Source organism: Engystomops pustulosus, chromosome 2 (genome assembly GCF_040894005.1).
Source record: "Engystomops pustulosus chromosome 2, aEngPut4.maternal, whole genome shotgun sequence".
Lineage (NCBI taxonomy): Eukaryota > Metazoa > Chordata > Amphibia > Anura > Leptodactylidae > Engystomops > Engystomops pustulosus.
This window is the reverse complement of record NC_092412.1, coordinates 98,993,772-99,019,575: the sequence shown is the minus strand read 5'-3', so window position 1 is coordinate 99,019,575 and position 25,804 is coordinate 98,993,772. Positions and strand designations below refer to the sequence as shown.

Below are 25,804 nucleotides of genomic sequence, written 5' to 3'. Positions count from 1 at the left end.
CTACTATGGAAATTATCAGAAGACAGTGGGAATCTGAGAGAAGGCACTTAATTTCTATGGAATTACACTTGTCAACATTAGCAGAATATTATAAGGCCAAAAGAATACGAGGGGGATGCGATCCCATTTACGTCCTAATTTATTTCCACAAGATACTGCTTTCAGCAATAAATTGGTCCAAATAGCGAACAAAATTTTCTTTTGATGTAATGCTCCTCAACATAGAATTCTTACAAAATTACATCAAGGACAGTAAGATTAAATGTAGGAAATATGACGGAGAACTTAAAAATCTTTTATCAACACAGGAGTACACTGAACTCATGGACAAACACACTAGATCTTTGGACCAATTCAAGACAGAACAGGAAACTATAAAACGACAAAAATGGCATCGAGATCTCGATGATTATAAAAAAGGCACAGTATATAAATGGCAAGTGACTGACAACATTTACCCCTCTAAACAACAAATAAAGAAAAAGAAAAGAACCTGGGGCCAAAGAACTCAAGAAACAGACTCTTCGGATGAATCATCGAGTATTGCCTCCTCCTCCACTTTTTTAGGACAAAGAGACAAAATAACAACAAAAAATACAGACGGGGAGGGAAGAAACACGAAAGAAACCGCAAAAGGCTATCCCACTCGCTCCAAACTGCCACCATCGGGGAGGAAAACACTGAAGGACTGAATCCAAAAAATGATTTGGTTATAAACATCTCCTCGGAACAGCTATCTGATATAGAACTGAATGTCCTCAACAAAGGTCTATCATTCTCACCACAAAATAAGGTAGATTGGTTTTCATTCGAATGTGATTTGTTTTCTTTCTTTAGACGCCTCAGGTTAAAAGCATTTTTTTCAGGTAATAACAGCTCCCAATCTGATGTTATAAATACTACTGTAATCCCTGATGATGTATCCACTGTACCCATTCCTACAAGTGTCTTGAATTTGTCTACGGATGTGTCACGAAATTCACAGAAATCCACTTGTATATTTAGTTCTGATTTGGTGGGACTTGCCAACCCAAGCGAATTCCAGCCACCTCAAACTAATAGGGGTATTGAAACATATATCCAAATTGTAAAAAACAAATTCGATGCACTAAAACACAATACTACTCAGACGTTGGCTCGTCCCAATATGACCTCTGAAGAGATTGATGCCCTGGGCAGGCTGGCCGATGCCCATCACCTTACGGTCAAACCGGCAGATAAGGGCGGAGCGATCGTGGTGATGGACACCGCCCAGTATGTCCGGGAAGCAATGCGCCAATTAAACGATCCGGACATATATGTGAGATGCACTGATGACCCCAAATTTGATATCCTTAAGAAAATTAAGATTTTGGTAGACCACGCTTTTGCTACAGATCTAATAGACAGGAAACTACATTCATTCCTCCTGATACAACACCCAGTCACACCTGTACTATACTTACTCCCCAAAATCCATAAAGATCTTAAAAACCCGCCAGGGAGACCAATAGTGGCAGGGATGGGGTCTATCCTCTCTCCACTATCTCGGTTTTTAGACAAGGTACTTAGGAAAGCTGCTATCTCCACACGCTCATATGTTCGTGATACTACAGACTTTATCAATAAAATTGACACATTGGATGTTGGTAACAATGATATGTTGGTATCTTTTGACGTAGTCTCCCTATATACCAGTATTGACCACGAGAAAGGAGTAAGAGCAGTAGCTGAAACCATACGTGACTGGACACTTGAGGATAATGGCAAAGAATTTATTATTTCTCTTTTAGAAATAGTTTTACAATACAATTACTTTCTTTTCCAAACAGACTTCTATATCCAAAAGCGTGGTGTCACCATGGGGTCGAATGTTGCACCCACATATGCGAATATCTTCATGGCCTGGTTTGAAGAGAGGTTCGTGTACCCATCCAGCCACTTCCACAATGTGGGGGGCTGGATGAGGTACATAGATGACATATTCTTCTTGTGGAAGGGCAGTGAGGGTGAGTTACTAGAGTTTGCTCAAGAGATTAATTTACATATTCCGGAGTTACAATTTACAATGGTCAGATCCAGGGAATATTTACAATTCCTGGACACTGTGGTTAGGATTCAGGGCAACCACTTAACCACTGATCTGTATACAAAGACAACTGATAAGAACAGTTTACTGTCATTTCACAGTAATCACCCACCTAATATGCTTGAATCTCTTCCCTATAGTCAGCTACTGAGAGTGAGAAGGATTGTCGCTGATGAAGATAGGGTTGATTCACAACTTGATGAGATGTGCGCAAAATTTGAAAAAAGAGGTTATCCCCGACCACTTCTGAGCCATACAAGAAAAAGGGTCAGAGACTGTGAAAGGTATACACTCTTACAACCAAAAAGTAGGAAAAAAATAGCATCCAATAGAATTCCATTCGTATCCACCTTTTGCTCTGTAAGCAATAAAGTGGCGAATATCTTGAGAAATAACTGGTCAATTGTCAGGGACTCCCTACCAAACATAACAGAGTTTCAAAACCCTCCGATTATGGCATATAGGAGACCAAAAAACCTTGGGGATCGTCTAGTGCATGCAGATATCTGTGCAGGCCTGGGTCAGCGGACTAATGAGAGAACTGGCAGCTTTCCATGTCTAAACTGTTGTAATTGTAATAACATGTTGAATGGTGATACATTCTGTCACCCTCGTACGGGTAGGAGATATCACATTAAACAGCATTTTACATGTACCTCTAAATTCGTTATCTACTTGATGCCCATGTGGTTATTTATACGTAGGTGAGACTACACAGGAGTGTCGCATGCGCATAAACCAACACAAATCGACAATCAGAACTGGTAAAACAGATCTACCCCTTCCAGACCACTTTCTCAAGAACCACCACCATGTCTCACAACTCCGATTCCGCATTATAGACGGAGTACAAAAACATCGTAGAGGTGGTGACAGGGAAAGATCATTAAAACGACTTGAACTGAGGTGGATTTATGAATTGGACTCACTTGAACCAAATGGGTTAAACAGGGAATTTAAGATGGGAGGAGTTATCTAGGTTCTCTTGAAGGATACATGCATCTTGTCCGCAATAATGTTTTATTTTTGACCGATTTAAATTACTATTCCCAGTGACTCGGATCATTATGCTTCTTTGTTTTTAGGTTAAATGATTTTATATTATACTCACATATTTAATCACTTGTATATGTTTCTTTTCAGACATATCATATGAATTTATTACCTCATAGATCGATATCTGACACCCTCCTACTCCTTTGCGCGGTTCCATCCTCTCTTCTGATTGGGACTGCTACGTGATTCAGGTACCAGTATGGCATATCAATTTGGACCCCCCCTTTTTTTTGGTTTTTTTTGGTTTTGATTTTTCCATAGCATGGAGGTGCATGTATGTCTATTTTGAAAGAGTCACTATATGGTGACCACTTATATACACTATACTACACTCGGACGAACTCTCTATGTTTTGGACCTATATGGCTGACCCAAGTAGTGATATATTCCTACGGTGTCCTCATGAATTTGCCTGTACATGTCCGTTATGTGTGGTTTGATTAGCTTCTTTTCTGTACCAAATATTGAGGGGCTGCACATATTTTTCTATATGATCTGGCTAAAACTTGGCCTGAATACTTTATGTATGCTACAAATCCCCTGTGGTACACAATAAGCTAGAATGGAATATATGGGATGGATGAGTGGACCTCCGAATTTACTGTATTCTCTCATTGCAAATCATCTTTAATATTTATTGTGTGCCGTATGGTATGTATACGTGGCAGTCACAGATTAAGAAATCTAATTGATGGATCACTAGGCATCGGACACTACATATAAAGATACTATTTAAATATTACTTGACTTTTGATATATATTGTCCAATTGCTCCAGATGTTTGTGATCCTTATTGTAATATATCTGTATAATATACTCACCAAATATGTCTTTAATGCTGGCACCGCAATTTTCGTCCCTTCGGATACTCAGAAAATCATATGACCGGGGCTCGGGTCATGTGATTGGAGATCACATGATTGGGACGGACGAAGCCGGCAAGGAACCCGGAAATAACATATAAGGAAGGATGTTGTTTCGACTACCACAATAACCACGCATGCGCAGTAGGGGCAGTCGGCTCCGATCATATTGAGGACTTTTAAAACCGCGTCACTAATGAGATACACGTGTGGAGCTTTATCTCGGCCCTATACTTATCTGTTTTACACTGTATTGCACAATAGATTGTACCTTTTGAATGCTATAGTCTCTCTGTACTGTTTTTTAAAAATATATATATGAATTTATATGGCAATTATGTACTTTTAATCCTTGCTCACGTCACTAAAGGAAATGATGTCATTACTAGTTTCTCTATATATATGTTTGTTATGGTCATGTTTTTTATGCTTGAAAAAGATTCGCATTAGAATCGAAACGTCGCTTTTTTATGCCTTGATGATGCACCAATAAAGAATTCTTCATACTCTATTCCTCGGTGCTGTGGCTTCCTCCTTCCAATATGCCACTTTTGAAGTTCTGAACCCCTGGACTTCTGGCTGCGGGCACCAAACCCCTGAAGGGATAAGTGTGGATTGCTGTCCTTTTTCTTGATTTTCTTGGCTATCAACAAGGGCATCATTTTCCCCAGTCTCTTGTGACGAGCGCAAAGCTTCTGACTTCATGCTGACCAGAGAGTTTTTTAACAGGCCAAGCAGCGGGATGGTGAGGCTTTTGATGGCGGCAACGCCGCCATCAAAGTGTGTTGACTCCTCAAAGTTACTCAGCACCTGACAGATATCAGACATCCACGTCCACTCCTCATTGTAGACTTGAGGAAGCTGACTGACCTGACTACCAGTTCTGGTGGAAGTTGACATCTGGCAGTCTACAATCGCTCTGCGCTGCTGGTAAACCCTGGATAACATGGTTAATGTTGAATTCCACCTCGTGGGCACGTCGCACAACAGTCGGTGAGCGGGCAGTTGGAGGCGGCGCTGCGCTTCCCTGAGAGTGGCAGCATCTGTGCTGGACTTCCTGAAATGCGCACAGATGTGGCGCACCTTCGTGAGAAAATCATACAGATTGGGGTATGTCTTGAGGAACCACTGAACAATGAGATTTAACACATGGACCAGGCATGGCACATGTGTCAGTCTGCCGTGTTGCAGAGCCACCACCAGGTTACGGCCGTTGTCACACACAACCATGCCTGGCTTCAGGTTCAGCGGTGCCAGCCACAGATCAGTCTGGGCCGTGATGCCCTGTAATAGCTCTTGGGCGGTGTGCCTTTTATCGCCTAGGCTCAGCAGTTTGAGCACCGCCTGCTGTCGCTCAGCGACGGCACTGCTGCTGTGCCTAGAGCTACCGAATGATGGCGCCATGCCCACGGATGGTAATTCGGAGGAGGAGGTGGAGGAGGGGTGGGAGGAGGAGGAGTCATAGTAGGCTTGAGAGACCTGGACCGAGGTAGGCCCCGCAATACTCGGCGTTGGCAGTATATGACCAGCCCCAGGGTCAGACTCGATTCAAGCCTCCACTAAGTTAACCCAATGTGCAGTCAGCAATATATAGTGGCCCTGCCCGGCAGCACTCGTCCACGTGTCCGTGGTCAGGTGGACCTTGTCAGAAACAGTGTTGGTCAGGGCACGGATGATGTTGTCTGGCACGTGCTGGTGCAGGGCTGGGACGGCACATCGGGAAAAGTAGTGGTGGCTGGGGACTGAATACAGAGGGGCGGCCGCCATCATGAGGTTGCGAAAGCCCTCGGTCTCTACCAGTCTATAGGGCAGCATCTCCAGGCTAAGCAGTTTGGAGATGTGGACATTGAGGGCTTGGGCGTGTGGGTGGGTTGCACTGTACTTCCTCTTGTGCTCCAGCGTCTGGGGTATGGAGAGCTGAACGCTGCGCATAGAGATATTGGTAGATGCTGTGGAGGTGAAGGTGCGGTTTTCGCACGGGAGGTGTTTGGGCTGGGGTCCTGGGCAGGGGGCTGACTAGCAGAGGCAGCAGGTGACACAGGGGAAGGAGCAGTGGTGTGCCCGGCCGGAGGTGAACGGCCTTGATTCCATTGAGTGGGGTGTTTAGCATTCATATGCCTGCGCATACTGGTGGTGGTTAAGCTGGTAGTGGTGGAACCCCTGCTGATCCTGGTGTGGCACAGGTTGCACAACACAGTCCGTCGGTCATCCGGTGTTTCTTTAAAGAACCTCCAGACTTCTGAAAATCTAGCCCTCGCCACGGGAGCTTGACTACGTGAAACATTTGGCGCTGATGCACCAGCTCTGGCCCTGCCCTCTCCGTCTGGCCCCACCACTGCCTCTTCTAACCTGTTCTCATCGAGGACTCGCCTCCGTCTCAGAAGCACTGTGTTCACCCGGCCTATCAACCCAGCTTGGGTCTGTCACCTTATCATCCTCCGATCCCTCAGTCTGCTCCCCCCTCGGACTTCCTGCCCTGACAACAACTTCACCACTGTCTGACAACCGTGTCTCCTCATCGTCCGACACCTCTTTACACACTTCTTCTACTACGTCAACAATGTCATCATCACCCACAGACTGTGACCGGTGGAAAACCTGGGCATCGGAAAAGAGCTCAGCAGCAACCGGACAAGTGGTTTGTGACTGTGGGAAGGGTCCAGAAAACAGTTCCTCAGAGTATGCCGGTTCAAATGCCAAATTTTCCTGGGAGGGGGCAGACTGTGGGGGAAGGAGGCTGAGGTGGAGGAGCTGGAGGAATGCTAATTTCGGTGACATGGGTGGACTGCGTGGAAGACTGACTGGTGGACAAATGGCTAGAAGCATTGTCCGCAATCCACAACATCACCTGTCCGCACTGTTCTGGCCTCAACCGTGCTCTACCAGGAGTCCCAGTAACTTGAGACATGAACCTAGGGAGTGTAGCTCTGCGGCGTCCCCCTGCTCCCGCAGGTGATGTCTCACCCCACTAAGGACCACGGCCTCTAACCCCTGCAGTAGTTGGACGCCGATGTCCTCTACCCCTAGCCCTCGGGTTCAACATTTTCAAAATTAAAGTGTAAACTGTACATTTTTTTTGTGTTTTTTTGTGTTTTTGTTTTAACAAAACGATACTATCCTATTGGTATAGCTAGTTTCTAGCCTACACTGACAGCACACAACTGGATTTTGTGCTGTGCCTGATGACTTTGAGTTATAAAAAAAAAAAAGTAAAAAAAAAAAAGCAGACTGTGCCCAATTCAATCAAACCCCTAATAAATTTTCCCACTTAGGTGTTTGAGATGGATATGTGTGTCGCTAAGAGCTAAATATAACGTTCGCAAGTCTCCCTGCAAATTTGTCACAATATGGTACTAGCTGCACTACTAGTACCAGCAAGGCCAGCCACAAGCAAACAAAAAAAATAAATAAAATATAAAAACGCTATTCTAGCCCTAACAAGGGCTGTTGGGTTCTTGTAGACTCACTCCTGCCTAACACTATTCTAATAGAACACCCTAACGCTTTCCCTGACCAGCAGCAGCTCCAGACAGAGAATGATGCGAGCAGCACGGGCAGGGGCTAGTCTTTTCCAGGGTCACCTGATCAGGCCAGCCAACCACTGCTATCGACGCGTAAGGGTACCACGTCACGCTGGGTGGAGTGCAGAGTCTTGTGATTGGCTCCGTTTCTGGCTGCCAAAAATCAAAACGGCGGGAGATGCCATTTTCTCAAGCTGGCGAAGTATTCATCCGAGCAACGAGCAGTTACGAGTATGCTAATGCTCGAACGAGCATCAAGCTCGGACGAGTGTGTTCGCTAACCCTATGTATCCCAATTTTTACCTTCTACCAAAGACTCACAAAGGGTCTTTTCCACCGATATTCCGACCTATAGTGTCGGGCATGGGTTCTTTATTAGAAAAATTGGGATCTTGGTTGGATAACCACTTACAACCTTTTGGCACCGGATTACACGGCTATATCAGAAACAGCAAGACAGTACTATGTGCTATGAATGAATTGCCTTGGTCTTCCCAGCATAGTTGGCTTGCTTGTGACGTAACGGTCCTATATACTTGTATCCCCCATTTGGGTGCGTGTAAGGCCGTTGCGTCACATTTGCTTAAATTTGGTAACTTCTCTGAGGTTCTACAGGACTTTATTGTTGATGTACTACGTTTTTTTTTTTTTCGTTAAGTAACAACTTTTTCATTTTCAACAACCAGTTTTATCTACAAAAAATGGGATGCCCTATGGGGGCTTGCTCCTCACCCACATAGGCCAATCTCTATATGGCCATGTGGGAAGAACAATACCTCTATTCTGAAGTCAATCCCTTCCGCCACTCTATTTCGTGGTATGGAAGGTACATCGACGACTGCATCCTCATTTGGTGTGACAGTGGGGAGGCAGTCGTTGAGTTTATACCTTACCTTAACAACAATATAAACAATTTAAAGTTTACATTTGACCACCAGTGGAACAGTATTCCGTTTCTTGACATTCTTCTCACTGGAGAGAGCCTCCATTTCACTATTATCACTACACTTTATCGTAAACCCACATTGGGTAACACATCTTTGAAAGCAGATAGCAGTCATCCTCCACATTCTATTAAAAAAAAACTTACCTGTAGGTGAGTTCATCAGAGCCAAAAGAGCATTCTCCACCTCTGATGTATATAACACTGATTTTGACATAATTACCAATCGTCTACACAGAAGAGGTTACAATCACATGCTCTGCCATCAAGCCCGAAATATTGTTGATAGTAGAGATCGCTCCCATTATCTATCTGAAGTTACTCCCAAAATCAAAACTAATGACTTGCCCGTGTTTTCCACACAATTCAGCCTTCAATATTCTGCCATAACTACCATCATAAAAAAATATCTACCTATCCTTTAGGATAGGTACCATAATGGATAAACTCCTATATAAAAGGTATCCGATGTGTGTCAACCAGGGCACCGACATTAGGTAATACACTCTCCCCTAATTACTTCAACCAGGTATGATTGTGTTGATCATTAGTGAACTTTAAGGGTAGTGTCTGTTGTGGCAAAACTAGATGTAACTCTGTAAATATCTACACAAAACTTCCACTTTTTTTCCTATGTTACTGCTCACACTTACCAGATCCATAGACACCTCAACTGTGAATCAACACACATTGTCTATCTGGTCTCATGCACACATTGCAAAATGCAGTACATAGGATGCACTACCAGGAAGCTCAAAGCCCGGATTGCATTACATGTCACTGGATCTAACCCACAGAATATATCTAGTACTCAGAACATATCCGGAGTATCCAAACACTTTCGAGACTCCCACAATGGCTCTATGACATTCATGTCAGTAACAGCCATTGAACAAATAACAGCTTCTAAGCGGGATGTGGGGGGGGGCAACGGCATGAAAAAACTTCACATGCAGGAAGCCTTCTGGATTATGATGCTGGATACCCGTTTCCCCGAAGGGATGAACTATAGAAATGATTTAATGTTTGTTTACTAATGGTTCTCCCATACACTGTTCACGTATACATTTTCTATTCTGGTCTTTATATGTTCCTCTTCCCTGACTGTCATGTGATCCAAGTTTAAGCCGCCCCCCCCCCCCCTGTCACGCCTCTCGCATGCCCACATACTGTTTCAGGTGGCATTCTCCTCCATTATATAAATTTGACTTTATGTTTCCTCCAGCAGGTATGATTAAGGACTATTTTTTGTCCGAAAAGTATCACCTGTAATTCTGCCATTCCCTTATGAAGATTTTTTTCTACTTTTTAACAGCTGCTGGTGCGGATTTCCTTAATTTCCTTATTTTTTCTACACATTAAATCACTTTCCTTTTCCCGCCTTAAAGGGTTAAATGTATTGTTGGATTTATTACAACCTCGTTTGGCTACACTTTTTGTTGCAACTGAGAATATTTTGTCTCAGTTGAGGCAAAAAAGAAGCCTCAAAAAGTAGAACAAGACACTATACAATGTGATTACAACCCCCCTAAAAGCCTTTAAAGCATAGATATAAAAAGGATATACTATATAAATGTAACCGATTGAGTGTTTCGTATATAACATTTTTTACATGATATATAGAACATCATTGTAACCAGTTATTACTAATCCTAAACTGTGCACTAGGTTAAGTCATTGGATAAAATACAATTCATTGTGCAGAATCTATTTTATAACAAGGCACCAAAACTTTTGCTGATGTAGAAGCAAAACCATAGGGTTTGGGAGTTGTAGCTCTAGTCAGCTGGATCCCAGTGCAAAACAACAGACAGCAGCTTTCCTCCTTGCTCCAATATTGTTGTCCTAGGACTTAGAACAGCATTTGTATCCTATATAATCGCACCACTCACAGTGATGCAGACTCTTATAATGAAGCCTTATCCGTTCTTCACAACAACCTGGAAAATCTGTATCTTTATTTATACCTCTTATGTTCATTACTTGCTGAAAGCTGTACTGCAGATGACTCATAAATCACCTAGTTATCTCTAAGGGAACATTTAGAGCTTGTGGCATTGATTCAATGAAACAATTTACCATGCAGATATGTCACACACACACGTAGGAAGGAGCTTCATGGCTTCCTGGAAAATACACTTCTTGAAGAGAATTGCGACATTCCAATAAAATTTACCTCCCAAAGTAGTAATAATCAGGAAACCAACCTGTTTAATATTTCAAATGTTCTTTGTTTTATGATATGTTCCTTACGTCTTGAATTCAAAGCAAGAGTCCAGTTGTGTATCACCTGCAAAATACAGAATTACTTATAGTATTTTATGACAAATGTATATTGTGCTTATTTTATGTAATGCAGTCAAATACATTCTTTTATACCCCTCTTTCCCCTTTAACACCTTTTTGAAAAGTGAGTGGGGTGTGATACTGTTGCAGGTAATAGCTAAAAAATTTTCTAGGCTAGGGTAGATATCATTAAGGCGAGAGCCTATTAGTTACTCTGGTATGCTGTGCATTGTAGGGAATCATATTTTTGATTTCAATAAATCACGCAATATGCAATGTATAGCAAGAGTTTTAATCTTTTTTGCAAAGACAGAGACATGTATAAACAGCCTGCTTATATAGGGTTATATAGTGGCACAGATACTCCGTGTTCTGCCACCCACCATGCAGTGCTGTATTATAAAGAACTTACTGTTACACATTGTGATGTTGCATCTAATGGATCAAGACACTCAAATAAAAAAGAGATGTACACTGTTTGACAGATGCAAACCTACAAACCTGTGTAGGTCGACGTCTTCTTGAAAAGGGGTCTTCAAGTTGAACAATCTGAATAAGAATGTATTCCTCATTACGTTGATCAATCAAATCCCCAGCAAATGGACCATCAACTTCTAGTTTTAAAAGCGGAGAACCTCGAAAGTCGGATAGATTTGCAGCTTGTAGGGAATTGTTAAGGGGATATTGATGGTGGGTGATATATGGACAATGAAAGGGCATAAAATGCTAATGGATAAATTAAAGAAGTACCGTATTTTCTGGACTACAAGACGTACTTTTTAGCAAGAAAAAATCTTGCTAAAAAGTCCCTGCGTCTTATAGACCGGAGGTCAGGAGGAACCCGCACTGCCAGACCCTCCTGACCGCTGTAAGAGAGATCGGGTGATGCCCTGATATAGAGCTGCAACCGATCTCCCAGAGAGGAGCCTCCGTACTGACTGATCACATGCTTCTTACATCACCACAGGTCTGATACTGCCATGCTGCCCTTGTACAAGGTAAGAAGAAGGGGAATGGGGGAAGTGTGTGTTTGTGGATGGATGATGCAGTGCTGAGTGTGTTTGTGGATGGATGATGCAGTGCTGAGTGTGTTTGTGGATGGATGATGCAGTGCTGAGTGTGTTTGTGGATGGATGATGCAGTGCTGAGTGTGTTTGTGGATGGATGATGCAGAGCTGAGGGTGTAACTATGGATGATGCAGAGCGGTCTGTGTAAATGTATGTCTGTGTGTGCTGTGCTTTAGTGCAACCAACAGGGATATTTTAATTGGTGTAAAATATATTTTTCCTTTTTTTTGGAAGCCTAAATCTGGGGTGCATCCTATAGTAAGAAGCGTCTTATAGTCCGAAAAATACGGTATTTATTCTTAGATAATTGACCAGAACCTTACTCTCTAGCTCCAAAACAAAATATGGAAAATGTTAGTATTAATAATCTGAGTTGTAATAATTGGAGTTGTAGAGCTACCTGTCTGAAAACTAGATAATTTGGCAAACATTTCAACATTTAAAAAAAACGATTTCTGAATAAAACACAAAACTTATCAACCAAAATTTACCACGAACGTGAATTACAACATGTGATGAAAAAAAAATATGTCAAAATTAGATTACAAAAATTAGGGCTAAGCTTTTACTCAAAAGAATTTGTGTTTTCTTAAGGGGGTTAATGGAATATTTCTGACACATGCCCTTTATACTTGGAACTAGACATCTCTCACACTCACATAAAAAAGACCCCAACAGTTCTATTGACTCTTTTTTTTCTGTCTTGTAAAGAGAATTAGATTATATACAATTGTTCACAGCTTTGTGGAGCTTTGATGAAAAATCATCAATAAATACATTAAAAATCGAAGTCCTTGGAAGAAACGGCTGAATTATATATGATTGGAACAATCATCTCACCCCAAGACATTCCATTTACTTGTTTTTAAAGCTTCTTTTCCATATGTGATCAGTTGTATAATGTTTATTGTATAACTATGTGCAATTCTAGAGAACAAGTATGTATATGAAGTATCTACAAGAAAAACAGAACTAGAAAATAAGAAAAAAAAATAAGTTTAACAAAACTGAAAAATTAGGGCATTGAATTATGGGTTTTAGTCTAAAGATGTGTAAATTATTGATTTTAAAGTAAATGCAACACACATATGAAAACACATTGTTTTGGAATGCGTTTTCTCTGATGCATCTGTTGTGCCTTTCAGACGCAATGAAAACATATTCTGTAAAACGCAGCCTAAGAACATTCAGGTAATATTTACGTGGTCGCAGTAGGTGGGCCCCCTGAATCCATTTCCAACCCTATGTTTGTGTGTGAATAGAACACCACATCTCATGAAGAATAAAATGTCTGAAGTTCAAATAGATGAAAATTACATTTACAGGTAATTGGATTTCCCCTTAACCTCCGCAGTGACACACTAGTAGTGCTCCCCATCCCCCTTGACAGGAAACAACACTTTAAATTGTCCCCATGACAGGAAGAATGGCTTTAAATTGGGTCCCCCAATCTGGTTTAAGGATTTTCTGCTCATAACATTGGCTTTTAGATAGTCTTTACCTATTAAATGGACCACTGAAATAAGATATGTTCTTCTCTGCCCAACAAAAAAGCTGACTTGAGACCTGGTTCAGTATCTTGCTTCATGTGGCCCTCTGTATGTTGATGTACATAATAGTAAAGATATTGTTGGAGAGAATTCTCAAATAATTGTTTTTTTTACAGTTGGTTCTAGAGCTAACTAGGCCTTGAAAGGCCTCCATGTGTACTACCCAGGTGTCCTTGTGTATTCTTTACCATAAAAGTGAGTTCATCACATTTTGGGGTATTACAACTAACTTCTCCATCGATTAGTTTGATAAAAGAAACTCCTTCAGGACTCTGGTATGTGCTTGTGCCAACTGATACAATGGAATGATGAATGTAGACAGGTTTAATAACTTCATGACTTCTGGTATGAGGCAGATGTTCTGTAAACAAAAGCAGACACCGATTCTGAAATTGCAATTACCTTTTCTTCTTTTGTCTTGGCAATACTCTTCTCTGGCTTTTTCCATTCCTTTCTGATTAGAGTATCAATATTCTTGTGGACTCTTTTCTCCCTCTCTCCAAGGCTCAGAACATATGGTCCTGGATAGACAGGCTCTCTTTAGAATCTTCCAAGCCCATGGTACCTCTTAATGCCTTCAGGTTTGAGTCTGTTTCATCCTCCCTAGAGCAGGGTTTTCCTGAATTATCTTCTGAACCTTCAGCCTCAACTTACTCCGTTGCTGGAATATCAGGAACCTTGGGTTCCATTCTGGAAGTTGACAGAAGCACAGGTGGCACTGATGGTTGAGCTCAAGGAAGCCATTTATTAACCACTGAAGACACCTCTTTTTTTTCAATAATAGATGTCAATTTGGAAATTAAGATAAGATAATCCTTTTTTAGTCCCACAGTGGGTAAATTCCCAATGTTACAGCAGCATGATGATTACAGACAGTATGGTACAAACAATGACAGAACAATAATATTAAAGATAAATGGACAAAAAGAAAAAAACTGAAAAAAAAGGCAAAAAAAAGACGACCAACAATGATCAGCAGTTAGATAGTCTGTCGTCTGTCTGTGGATGGGACCTGCAGAGACTGGTTAGGTAGGGTGCACAGCTTGCTTCCGTTTGGACCTTGTTGGTTGATCACAGCAGGGAAGAATGACTTCCGATGTGCAATGATACCACTAAGCTGATCACCACAGTTCTTGAGTAGTCTTCGTAGCACTGATCTGGCCCTGCAGCCTTGCCCGCTTTGAGCCTTTTCAGTTCTCTTCTCACCTGGACACTTGTAATGATCGCAATGATTGACAGCTGTTTTGACTGATCTAGAGATTAGGGCTAACAGCAGGGGATTGAGTGGGGAAGGTCACATTGAGTGTGGAGGAGACAATAGAAAGGTTTTCTGATGGCTGGACTGAGGTTGTCTCAGTTGGATGTTGGATTCATTTACCAAAATGTAAACATTTCTTCAATTAGATTTTATTAAAAGAAGTTTTCCTGTGTGAAGATAATTTCTCATAAATGTTGCCATGTTGTCCCTTAGAAACGAGATAGCTTCTTCGGATACGACCACCTCTGCTGGAGGGATTGCACAAAGAAACAAAAGGTTTTTGTATATGAAATGTCCAGGAGTTACTACATGTTCAACAGCCATCCTGTGGTAATGATCGCTGAATCCAGGAGGTCAGGCAGTAGTCAACAGCGCATGTCTGGCCCTGCTGCCAAAATTTGAGGTGGTCGTATCCAAGGAAGCCATCTCGTTTCTCAGGGACAACATGGCTACATTTATGAGAAATTTTCTTCACACAGGAACATTTTTTTAATAACATCCAATTGATTAATTGAATTCATTTACCATACATAAATGTAAATGCCTAGATGGGAATACCCCTTTAAGCTAATCCTTATCTGCTGTGACCTGAGAGACAGGCCGTCTGTGACCCCATATTGATTTGACACTTTTCCAGACCCCACTTAAGTTTTCAAATTCCCACTGCTCCTCTATCTTTCTCCTGTATCATGATTTCCCCTCCCTTATTTTTCGCCTCAGCTCCTTTTGAACAATCCTCAAGTTTTCCCTTTGACCTTAACTAAAAAAAAAATCTCTTTTTCTCTTTAAGAATAGCTGTTATATCAGGGTTGATCCAGGGTTTGTTTTTAGAGAAGCACCTCCCCATTTTTGTGGGTATAGTGTTCTCTGTACAAAAATTAATATAGTCCGTTATGCAGTGTGTTAGGCAGCCAATGTCATCGCCATAAGAATCCTGCCGATCTTCCCATACAGTTGTGTTGAAACAATCCCCGAAAGCCTCTTCAGTCTCTGCCGACCATATCCTCACTGTGCAGATAACAGCTGTACCTCTCTGTGCAAGGGGAACATACACAGGGCATAGGTGCATGAGGTTGTGATCTGCACTTCCCATGGGCGGCAGGCCTGATGACTTATATGCTTCCCTTATGATGGCAAAAAACAGGCCCAGTATTTTATTTTCCATTGTGTGTCAGATTTGCTTACCAGTCCCTGTGTGATCCCTGAGGTGCATTCACCGACGAGAATGCACAGCTGCTACGATTCATTACCAGGGTGTGCCCGATATCCTGCATCTGTCGCTTCCCCGATCAGGTCCGCCGGGGTTCACCTACTTCTTCCTGGTGCATGTTAGTGCTTGGCTTGCGACACAAATTTAAATGTTAAATCCCACGGTTTGTCCAAATCCGTTAGATCATCCGATGGCCGGCCCCCGATTTCTGTTGCATGAAAGCCAGCACCAATATCCAATCGCGTGCGACACAATCCCCGGCATGATCCCTGAAGAGAGGGGAAACCCGACGAAAATGTGGCCGCAGGACCCTTTGTCAAATTTCACACAGTGGGGCTTATTTACTATGTGGATGTTGGACAAACCTGATTAAAATCTCCAGACACCAGAAAGAGGGTCTGGGGGTATAGTGTCTGCAGCCGGCTCACCTCAACTTGCAGGACTTCACAGGCAGAATCAGAATTTGCAGACGGGAGCACATAAGCAGCTATGACAATGACTTGCAATAATTCCCTCGGCAGATAAAAAGTTCTCATGCTCAAAGATAACACTTCAAGATCTCTTTAACAAGTTTGCTCCTAGAGTCACACCATCTCTCATTCACAAATATCACCAGCCCTCCCTCATTCCTCTTATTGCTATCCGTTGTCCTGTTGGCAGCGATAGAGTTTGAAAGCATCCAAGGAGACGAGGAGTGTGCCCGGAGTAAGTCAAGTAAGCCATGTCTCTGTAAACAGCAAAGATGGCGATTTATCTGCCATCACTTTCTCTGCACCCTTTTTGCATAGTGCTTTCTTATATGTGAATGACCAGCTTTTTTTTTTTTTTTTTTTAAACCGCATAAGATTTTGCAGATTTGGTCTCACTTTTGCTACCAGAATCTTATAAATTCTAAAATTGTACAAAAAGTATAAAATACACACATTTATGGAAACATAACCTTATACTTCATCCCCATGTTTGTTTTGAAGAGGGACTGACCAGCCCGGGGGAAGCCAGAGTATCTATAGATATGCAGGGACACTCACTGCAGTGAGAAGGCGGCAAATGAACCTGCCTTAAGTTTCAAATTTGACAACAAAAATCCACTTCTCCACCAAGGCTCGGCCCCCAGCCAAATCCTCCGATACTCGGCACAGAGCTAAAGGGAGAGAGACAATACCTCTTCCCACTTGGTATCTATGTGCGCATGCGTGTGCCAGATCCTGCTGCAAGTGAGCCGCGGGGAAGCATCCAGGGGATCCTCTCGCAGTTGCACTGCAGAAAGAAGCCAGTGATATGCCGTTAGCAATCCCCAGCATCCCCAAAAGGACAGGAAACAAAACTGAAGAGGTAAGAGGTGGGACTAAGGTGTTCTTCTGTGTGGTCTCCTGTCTTGGGGGGTGGGGGAGTTTTCCTTGTGTGCTGCTGTGGAGGAGGGGGAGAAATTTAGCATTTTCCAAGGATTTAAAAATTAATATAATGAAGACTTCATAATCATAGAATGGGAAATGTTAGAAATTTAACCACAGAACTATGGTGAGGGTTTTCAAGTGGCAAGCAATGTTAGAAAGGTTTTTTTCTTTCAGGATTTAATTGTGATAAATGCAATTGTGTCACAAAGAGCTTAGCCAAGTTTCTAAGTTTAGAAGCAAATTAGCAAGTATGGGATGAGAAGGATGTCTACGGGTTTTGTCAGCATAATGAAAGGGGAAAGAAATTCAAATTGTAGTCACAGTGCAATTTGCTATTATTTGTACTAGTATGTTATAATCCTGCCTTAATAAGGAAATGGGTAAGGAGAAGATCTAAGATGATTAGAATGGAAATTATTTGAGTGTATCTAGTTTTAGCTAGATTGAACACAGCAGAGGAGATTTGGAGTGGTTTGAGACTAGCTAAATTTAAGATCAATCTTATGTAGAGCCCTATTGCCAAATATGAGTACTTTTATACTGTGCAATAAAAGAAAAAATGTTTATATTGAGGTGTTGAAGTTAAATGTATAAATAAAACATAGTATCAACTACTGTACCCCAGCAAGCCGCCAACTCAACATATTGCATGCAGTCATCTGTCCCCTGCTCTTTGTCAGAAAATGGGGATTTGGTGGGTATTTATAGCAATATAAATAACAGACTTTCCACATATGACAGCTATAATAGCTTGATCATAAATTGTACTTGAATAAAAAAAAAAAAAAAAAAAAAAGTGTTATCAGACCTGAAATGTGAGCAAAGTTAAGAGTGGTCCACTTATACAATTAGTAAATAAAGAATCAAAAGAACTAAACTACCAGCAATCCATTAACAACTCTTTGCCCATATTGTAATTAACCAAACCTTTTGAGTAGAATTCAGATGCTTCCAGAGTTTCCAAAGTAAATGAGTTCTTACAATACTCCTTAAAATATCCAACCATTTCTATCAAGACTTTAATAGATCAACCCTGTACAACACCACTTGATTTCCATTAAATTGGAAACATCAATGAAAGATTTGTATGCGTCACTGCACAAGCTTTCACTCTATAATAGAGGACATGCAGCATGTAAAATCATAGGAGGAGTAATCTTCACTCCAGAAAGCTTTCATAAATGGGATACATGCAGCATTCATAAAAATAATACATTTCCTATAGTGCTCAAGGGGATTGTAGAACGGCCATATGAAAATAATCAACATAACAGATTTTTAAATTCTAACATACCTTTAAAACATGCAATATTAATAGCAAAAATGATGTGAATCTCATTGATTGCAAAAAAACAGCTATTTACATACTTTGAGCATACTAATTCATGAAGGCTTGGAATAATACAAACCCATAAAAGGTCCTAGAATTTTACAGCAATTTTTCCACAATAAATTACTTATCTGCAACAGTGTAACCACCAATAGGTATAAACATCAGAGAATGGCAACTGCCATAGGTCACCTGCACACAAAATGCACATGTACACACATGCTCGGTCCATGGAAAAAGGCCCATGTGCTGGTCAGATTCAGGAGACTGAACACAGTGCAGTGGATGGGAATCCTTGCATCATGGCGATATAAGATGCAAGGAGTCCCTTTCTGCTGGCCAAACATCAGCACCAAACACATTTGTGTGCAGAAGGCCATACTCTGTGCTATTGAAGAGATTAAACATCAAGTTCTGTAAACACATTAGTGTCAAGGGCTATGCAGACACTTAGCATCCAATAACCCTGTATGTAAAACTGTAACAGCACACATTGAAAAACGGTCACAGGCATAAGGTTTTTAACCAAAAAGATAACTCCGAACATAATGGATACATAGATTGCATTATGACTATTCAGAGAACCTTGGAGTCCTCCAAGACAATATCGTAAAGACATGACACGTGTTGTTCAAAATGATTTATGTATATATTGTAAATATCTATAAAATGTGTTTTATGAGTGATTTCAATATTGAGACCGTGGAGATGGAGAAAAATAGAGAAATAGATGCCATCCAAAACATGATTAGTTTTTTTGAATCAAGTAATATTCTACTTAGATCCCCCTCTGAAGAATCAATTTCTCAGACAGTGAGAAAATGAATCTTTGTGAGCCTCACACATTCGAACAGCGTTAAAGCCATTATGTATCACCTTAAATTAAACTGCATTACACTCCATGATGAGAGAAAATAGCAAGTGACATGAAGGATACTGAAGCTTTCCAGAGATGACAGGGCCAACATCTGCCAAGGGCTGCTGTTATCAGAGTAAGTGCTAAATAATATCTGCAGCAGTAAGACAAACATGTAATTAACAAATTATTTATGCACAGAAAATTAAATTTCAAAGTAATCACCACAGCATAAGAAGGCTATTTCTCTTCCCTACATTATAAGTCACAGATTTTAAAAACAAGGTTTACTTCTCTTTCATGTTGTAGTAACTAATATTTCTAGTTAGAATATAGTAGACTGAACATATACATACCCTAAGAAATATAACAATATAACCAGCATTCATTAGGGCATATTTTTTCTAGAAAATGTGTTCAGCAGGATCTGAATCTAACCTAATTTAATGTCCACAAAAATGTGACAAGTGAGGTTCAAGCTTCGGTACCGTTGTACTGCTGTGTACAAAGATCACCCACCTAAAGCTAACAACACTGCAGCACTGGAAGCGAGACCAGCTCCCTTACCCCATTCCTCCTCAAACACCAATTGTATGTCTGCAACAGTTTTTTTTTTAAACTGTATTTGAGTTTTTCCAATTTTATAGGAAAACAAGACCCCAACATAGGGTCAACCATACAAACATTGGGTCTGTTTATAAGATGTAACTTAACTTTTAAATTTTTTTCGCAGTATAATGTTTGTACACAATGTTACGTCTATATGTAAGGATGTCTGTATCTGTAAGCCTTTCCTATCTGTATATGATTATGCCTGGAAACTACGTGCGAAAGAATTTCCCCCTACTGATTAATAAATCATATGTATAGCTTTGATTGGCCAGTGGTGTTCAGCAGCCAATCCGGCAATATGCCTGGGTTACGTGGGGCACACCTGAACATGTCCATTCATCTCTACTCGTTAGATAATTAATACAAGACATTAGAATAATATTAGTTAATGGTTCTAAGATACAATATTAATATACAGTCCCCGGAAAGACTGTTTGTAGAAGGATGCAAACCAAAATTTCTTAACCTGCAAAGGTAATCTGAAACCCCATTGGTTCAGGGTCACCTACAATACACAATAACTGCACTACCATGCTCCCTCACCTTGCGTCTCCATTAAAAACCCTCTACATAAATTGTGAGCCCTCACCGGCAGGGTCCTCCTTCCACTTGTCTCCTGATCAGTGTAGTTTTGCATTTGCACTTGCATTTGTTCTTGACCTAATGTAATATATATGTGAATCCCTTACTGATTTGTACAGCACCATGGAATTAATGGTGCTCTGTAAATAAATAATAATGTTTAGTTGTCCCCATAAGGACGCCTAGCTAATAAACCTGCTATAAAACAATACATGCCATTCAACAGTAATTATTTTGTTGATTTTATTCCCAGAGATTCCATGAAGTAAAGTCTGCAGTAAATAAAAGACCTTCGAGAATGGTGTTCATTTAAAAGACTTTCAGGAAAATGCAAAGTTGAAATGTAAAGCGATTTTCAAAGCCTTCACAGGAAGCATTTGAGGGTAAAGCAATCCAGTGCCATTACATTAGGAGACTAGGGCAAATGATGTGTCAGCTGTGATTTTAAATCCACAATTTCAAACTGCGCAGAGGTGCTTCAGGCCATGAGTAATGTTTGCAAATGAGACACTTACCGAACAGGCAACTACAATGATGAAGAGTCCAGTAATCTTCAGATTTTTTAAGAAGCACCTTAAGGAAAAAATACACAAGTGAAGTACAGAAAACTCACAAATGAAAATAATGTTACTAACGATAACAGTATGGTTATTAAAAGTTTAGCAGAAATTTACACCATCTTAGGGATTCTATGATTGGGCCTTTCCTTGTAATACTTCTTGGTAGGTCTCGTCTTCCATCCAAGATGAAACAGCTCCAGAGGAAGAAAATGCAAATTTCCAGAGACTTAAATTTATTTCCAAGCAGTGGTCTGGTTTTATTGAAGAGCTCAAGAAGATTTTCATTCACATATGGATTTTTTAATATACCGTATATCCTCTAGAAAGTACTTGCCTTGTGATGCAGGAGCCATGAGTTTAAATCCCAATAATTCCAACTTTTCTTTAATAAATTATTTTACAAAGTATAATTTGCCCTACTTATTTCTGCAGATTTGTTGAAAGTTTAGGTATACTTTAATTTGTAATTTTGATTGGATTATCTGTGAATTATCTTGCCCCCTTATAAAACTAGTAAATTATCTCATGGAACGGCAAAAAAATGGCATGAGTCTTTGACTGGGACACAATATGAAGCCGTGTGGGATTGTGGATGGGCTCACTTAGCAAATTGATATTCCAATAAGTCCCAAAACTCACTCTTCCTGTCTTATACTTTTAGTTAGTTCATTTAAATTACTTGTCATTTTATTTCCCTTCTGTAAAGCACCAAGGAATATGTGAAGCATCTAATTATTATTTTAAGAACATTAAAAGCAGACAGCAACATAATTAAATTAAAATTCATTTCTTAAATTATGAATTTATACAAGATGTAAACATATCCTCTGACATGTGTAGTACCTTAGTTTAGAAGAGTTCAACTTTTCCTGGATGTTGTCAAGGAGTTCATACTTTTCATATTTTTCTGCAGAAGCAGATCGGGATAGGCTACCAACTTCACTACCAAGACGACAACGTTGTTCATACTCTGAAGAGCTGTTCTCCCAGGACTCGGCACCACAGATGAAATCTGGTCTGTTTAGGTTAACAACATGTGGCATTAAAAACCTATTCAAACCTTTATTGATGTGCTGGGTATGTGCACGTTTTGAAGAAACATGTTTTTCAATAATAATAAATAATAATAATTCCTTATTTATATAGCGCTCACAGATTACGCACAGCTACACAGAGCTTGCCAAATTGAAACCTGTCCCCAATGTAGTTCACAATCTAATCAACCTACCAGCATGTTTTGGAGTGTGAGGAAACCGGAGGACCCATAGGAAACCCAAGCAAAGAGAGAACATACAAACTTTAAATAATAGAAAAAAACTCTGGTCATATTGTACAACTAAACTTGGATTTCCACAGAATTTAACGAAATGAACATGCAAAGTTTAGTTCATCAGTTGAAATTTTGGTCTGGTAAATCTGGGATGCGCACAGTTTAAATTTGTCAGAACAAACTTGCTCGTTGGCAAATGGCTTTATGGTAAGGAAGGTCACATGCGTAAAATATACAATTACTTAATTTACTCTTTTTAACCATTTTCTTTCCACAATAGCAGGTTTTTTTCAGTCTACAAAGGCGACTGCTTTATTGTGAAAGAGTAGATACAACAATTCAAACTGTAGGGAAAATTCTGGACAGGAGCTCTTTATACCCCAATGGTTTCATTCCTAAAATATATGCCAAAACAGAATGCAGGATTTTGATTATCAGTTCTGAGAGACTACTCTGGCAACAATATTAAACACAAGGACCTGGATCAGCTGTGGCAGCCCGGGAGGATATCCTAGACACCAATCCTAGTGGCCAACTGTGTTACATCAGTGTATTATTGCACATTGCAACGGAGACTGGTAAATAGTGTTGCAGACTACCCTTAAATACCTTCCAATATCCTGTATTTTTGAAACTATAATGTATACAAGCTTTTCCCCTAATTAGTCAAATTAAAGTCATTTTATTCCACTTACAAAAAACATTTCTTTGTGTATATTTATTTCAAAATTCTCTTCTTGCCTGAAAGTTTTCTTACACAAAATAGTGAATAAACAGCAAGGCAAAAAAGAAACATATAATAGAAATCCCTGTCAATCTAATAGATGATAATGTAGCAATGAAAGCCCATGTAATTTCTCGACATTCAGTGCTGCTATGCATTCATGTCTCAACATTCAATGCTCCTGTGGCATAATAGAAACAGATTAGAAATTAAAACGTTTTTTTTAGGAAATTACATACCGCAAATGGAATTGTTAGAAGAAAAGAAAACTTTAAATATTAGCAATTTTATGCTAAAATACCGACACTAAAAATTGAAAATGCATTTGTTAAAATAAGAAAACTCCTGAGAATAAATATCTTGAAATTTGAGATCATAGACAAAATCATTGGGTAAATTTGTTAAGACTGGCATGTAGCATGTGCCATTTCCTGGGCATGTGCTAAAACCTGGCTTAGGGTTTTTTTTACAATTTTTCTGTTGCGGAGCCATGGTGACCCTTGCCATGCTACTCTCAATCTTTTCTGAAGTGGAATTATTGTTGGAAAAAAAAAATGTATGAATATTAACCATTATATAGCTCTCTATTATATAGCTCCTGAAGGTAGGTCAACCAGCTGAACCCAAAAAGAAGGTTTCCCAAAGTATATACAGATGCATAAGGCTGTTCTCATTTTGGGTCACAGACCCTTGAACATCATTTCGGTATGATATGGTATGGTTTGCAAATTTAGTTTAATTTTTTTTTTTTATATTAAAGGACAAAAGAAATTTACCAATATATGCCATTAAAATGCAACCTAATATCCAAACAGCGGCACCAATGACAGCCCAACATTTTTATGTTGTTGTTGGTATTATTAGGTCTCCAGTCACACTAATCACATTGCTGTTTAATGTCCAATGGGATATACAGAGAGAAATAGAAAGGAAAAGAGCAGGTGATACACAGATCTTCTGCAACACTGTAATGGGGCAAATGTGCCATTTGTGTTTTGACTGCAGTGTCCGATTTACATTTTACAAAATTAATTGTGGATATTTCAAAATCTACACAATATGTGATAAAACAAATACACCACTTGGAAAGAAAGCCTTAATCTCATTTCTTTAAATGCTTATTATATCATGATAAGTGGACTGTTGAGAAATCTTTATTTTTGTGTGATGTTAACATCAATACAAAAGAATAATAATTTTAAGTGTAGCCGAAGCTGCACAAAATGTTAACACGTAGATAATGGCCCTTGATTTAAACATAAGGAAGTTTCAAACAATGGCTCCCTCCGAGATTTCTCACCATGGAGCCAAGTACGCCTGGGTTTCCTAGGAAACTGTTTTCCTGACACTTATGGTTTTTTGATGCACTCTCTTATCTGAGCAGCAATCCATGCATTTGACACAGACATTCCTCATTTCACACAGCAAATGAGAACAAACTGTCTAGCATTATAAAGGCATCACAATTGTGAAGATAGATCTGTAGCCTTTAGAGCATATCACATGAATGTAAACACTATTGTTCTGTCTCTGGAAGAAAGTTGAGTTCTCATTTAATCTACAACTTTTTGTGCGGAAAAGTAACTCTTTTAAAATCATGTGCTGTGTGTGGAGGAGAGAGGAATCTCTTACCGTACATGAAAATCATCTCCATTGTATCTTCACAGCTGGTTAACAGACATTGTCTAAACAATGAATTTGAAACTTACAGAACAAATGTTTCTTTCTTTAGCTTGTCATGATGCAGGCTCTTAAAGTGGGAATATATAACTATTGTTTAAAAAAAAGCTATTTACAGGATGAAAATCTGTAAATTTTACTTACAGCATACAAACAATAAGTGTTCGCATCCAAATGGTCTTCTACATTTCTTATCCTTTTACAAAAAATATTGACTTCAATTTTCATCTGTTTAAATTAGATCTGTTGTCAACCCATTAGAGTAATCGCTGTCTCACTTATAGCTGGTCTATCATTCTGCGCAATCCACGGCACATTATCCAATGCAGTTAATGTGAGACATTCATTTTTTAATTGGGAATTAAGTGACAATACAGGACAGAAACTGTGATAGAATATCCAGAGGAGGGTGACTTTGCTTGCCCAACATTAAGTGAGTATCAGCATGGAATTGTTCCATACGAGAATCTCAACTGTTCACAGGTGAATAACATGCAATTAATAAAACAGATGAGACATTCCTGCAGTGAACTCGACATGTTTTACATGTTACAGCTGAAATTTTACTGTGACTTTTAAATCAAATATAATTTTCAAAGAGCACACAAGAAACCACAATTTTACCCGTTTAGATCAAGCTATTTTTGATTTTCAAAATAACCCTGAAGTTTTGGATTTTCTGTCTGACTTTTTTAGAGTGATTAACATTATAATATTTTTCTATCAGTATAGCAAATATCATGGTTTGTTTTTTTGCTGGACATGTTCTAATTTGCATATTAGCCTTTGGGAAGGATGGTTACATGTTTGCACCTTTTACAGCCATTACATTAGTAAACTAACAGCAACATTAGGTAGGTTGTAAAATATCCTTTTAATCAATCCCTCCTTTATGTGAAAACCCACCCGTTCACAAATTAAAAAAAAAAAAAAAGATTAAATCACTTGTGGTCCTGAATTAAATATGGTGGCA

The 25,804-nt window shown here is 39.8% G+C and overlaps 1 protein-coding gene across 2 annotated transcripts in view; it reads right to left on the bottom strand.

Annotated features, from left to right (window-relative positions):
• The window catches only part of OCA2 (OCA2 melanosomal transmembrane protein), a 192,167-nt gene that overhangs the window by 99,149 nt on the left and 67,214 nt on the right, over positions 1-25,804 (bottom strand). For both annotated transcript variants that reach the window (XM_072135687.1, XM_072135686.1), the window contains exons 4-8: positions 22,001-22,174; positions 21,113-21,170; positions 19,485-19,557; positions 11,239-11,396; positions 10,659-10,741 (exon numbers count right to left, since the gene is read on the bottom strand). In XM_072135687.1, coding sequence (XP_071991788.1) covers positions 10,659-10,741; positions 11,239-11,396; positions 19,485-19,557; positions 21,113-21,170; positions 22,001-22,174 — 546 coding nt within the window. The remainder of the gene's footprint in view (positions 1-10,658; positions 10,742-11,238; positions 11,397-19,484; positions 19,558-21,112; positions 21,171-22,000; positions 22,175-25,804) is intronic.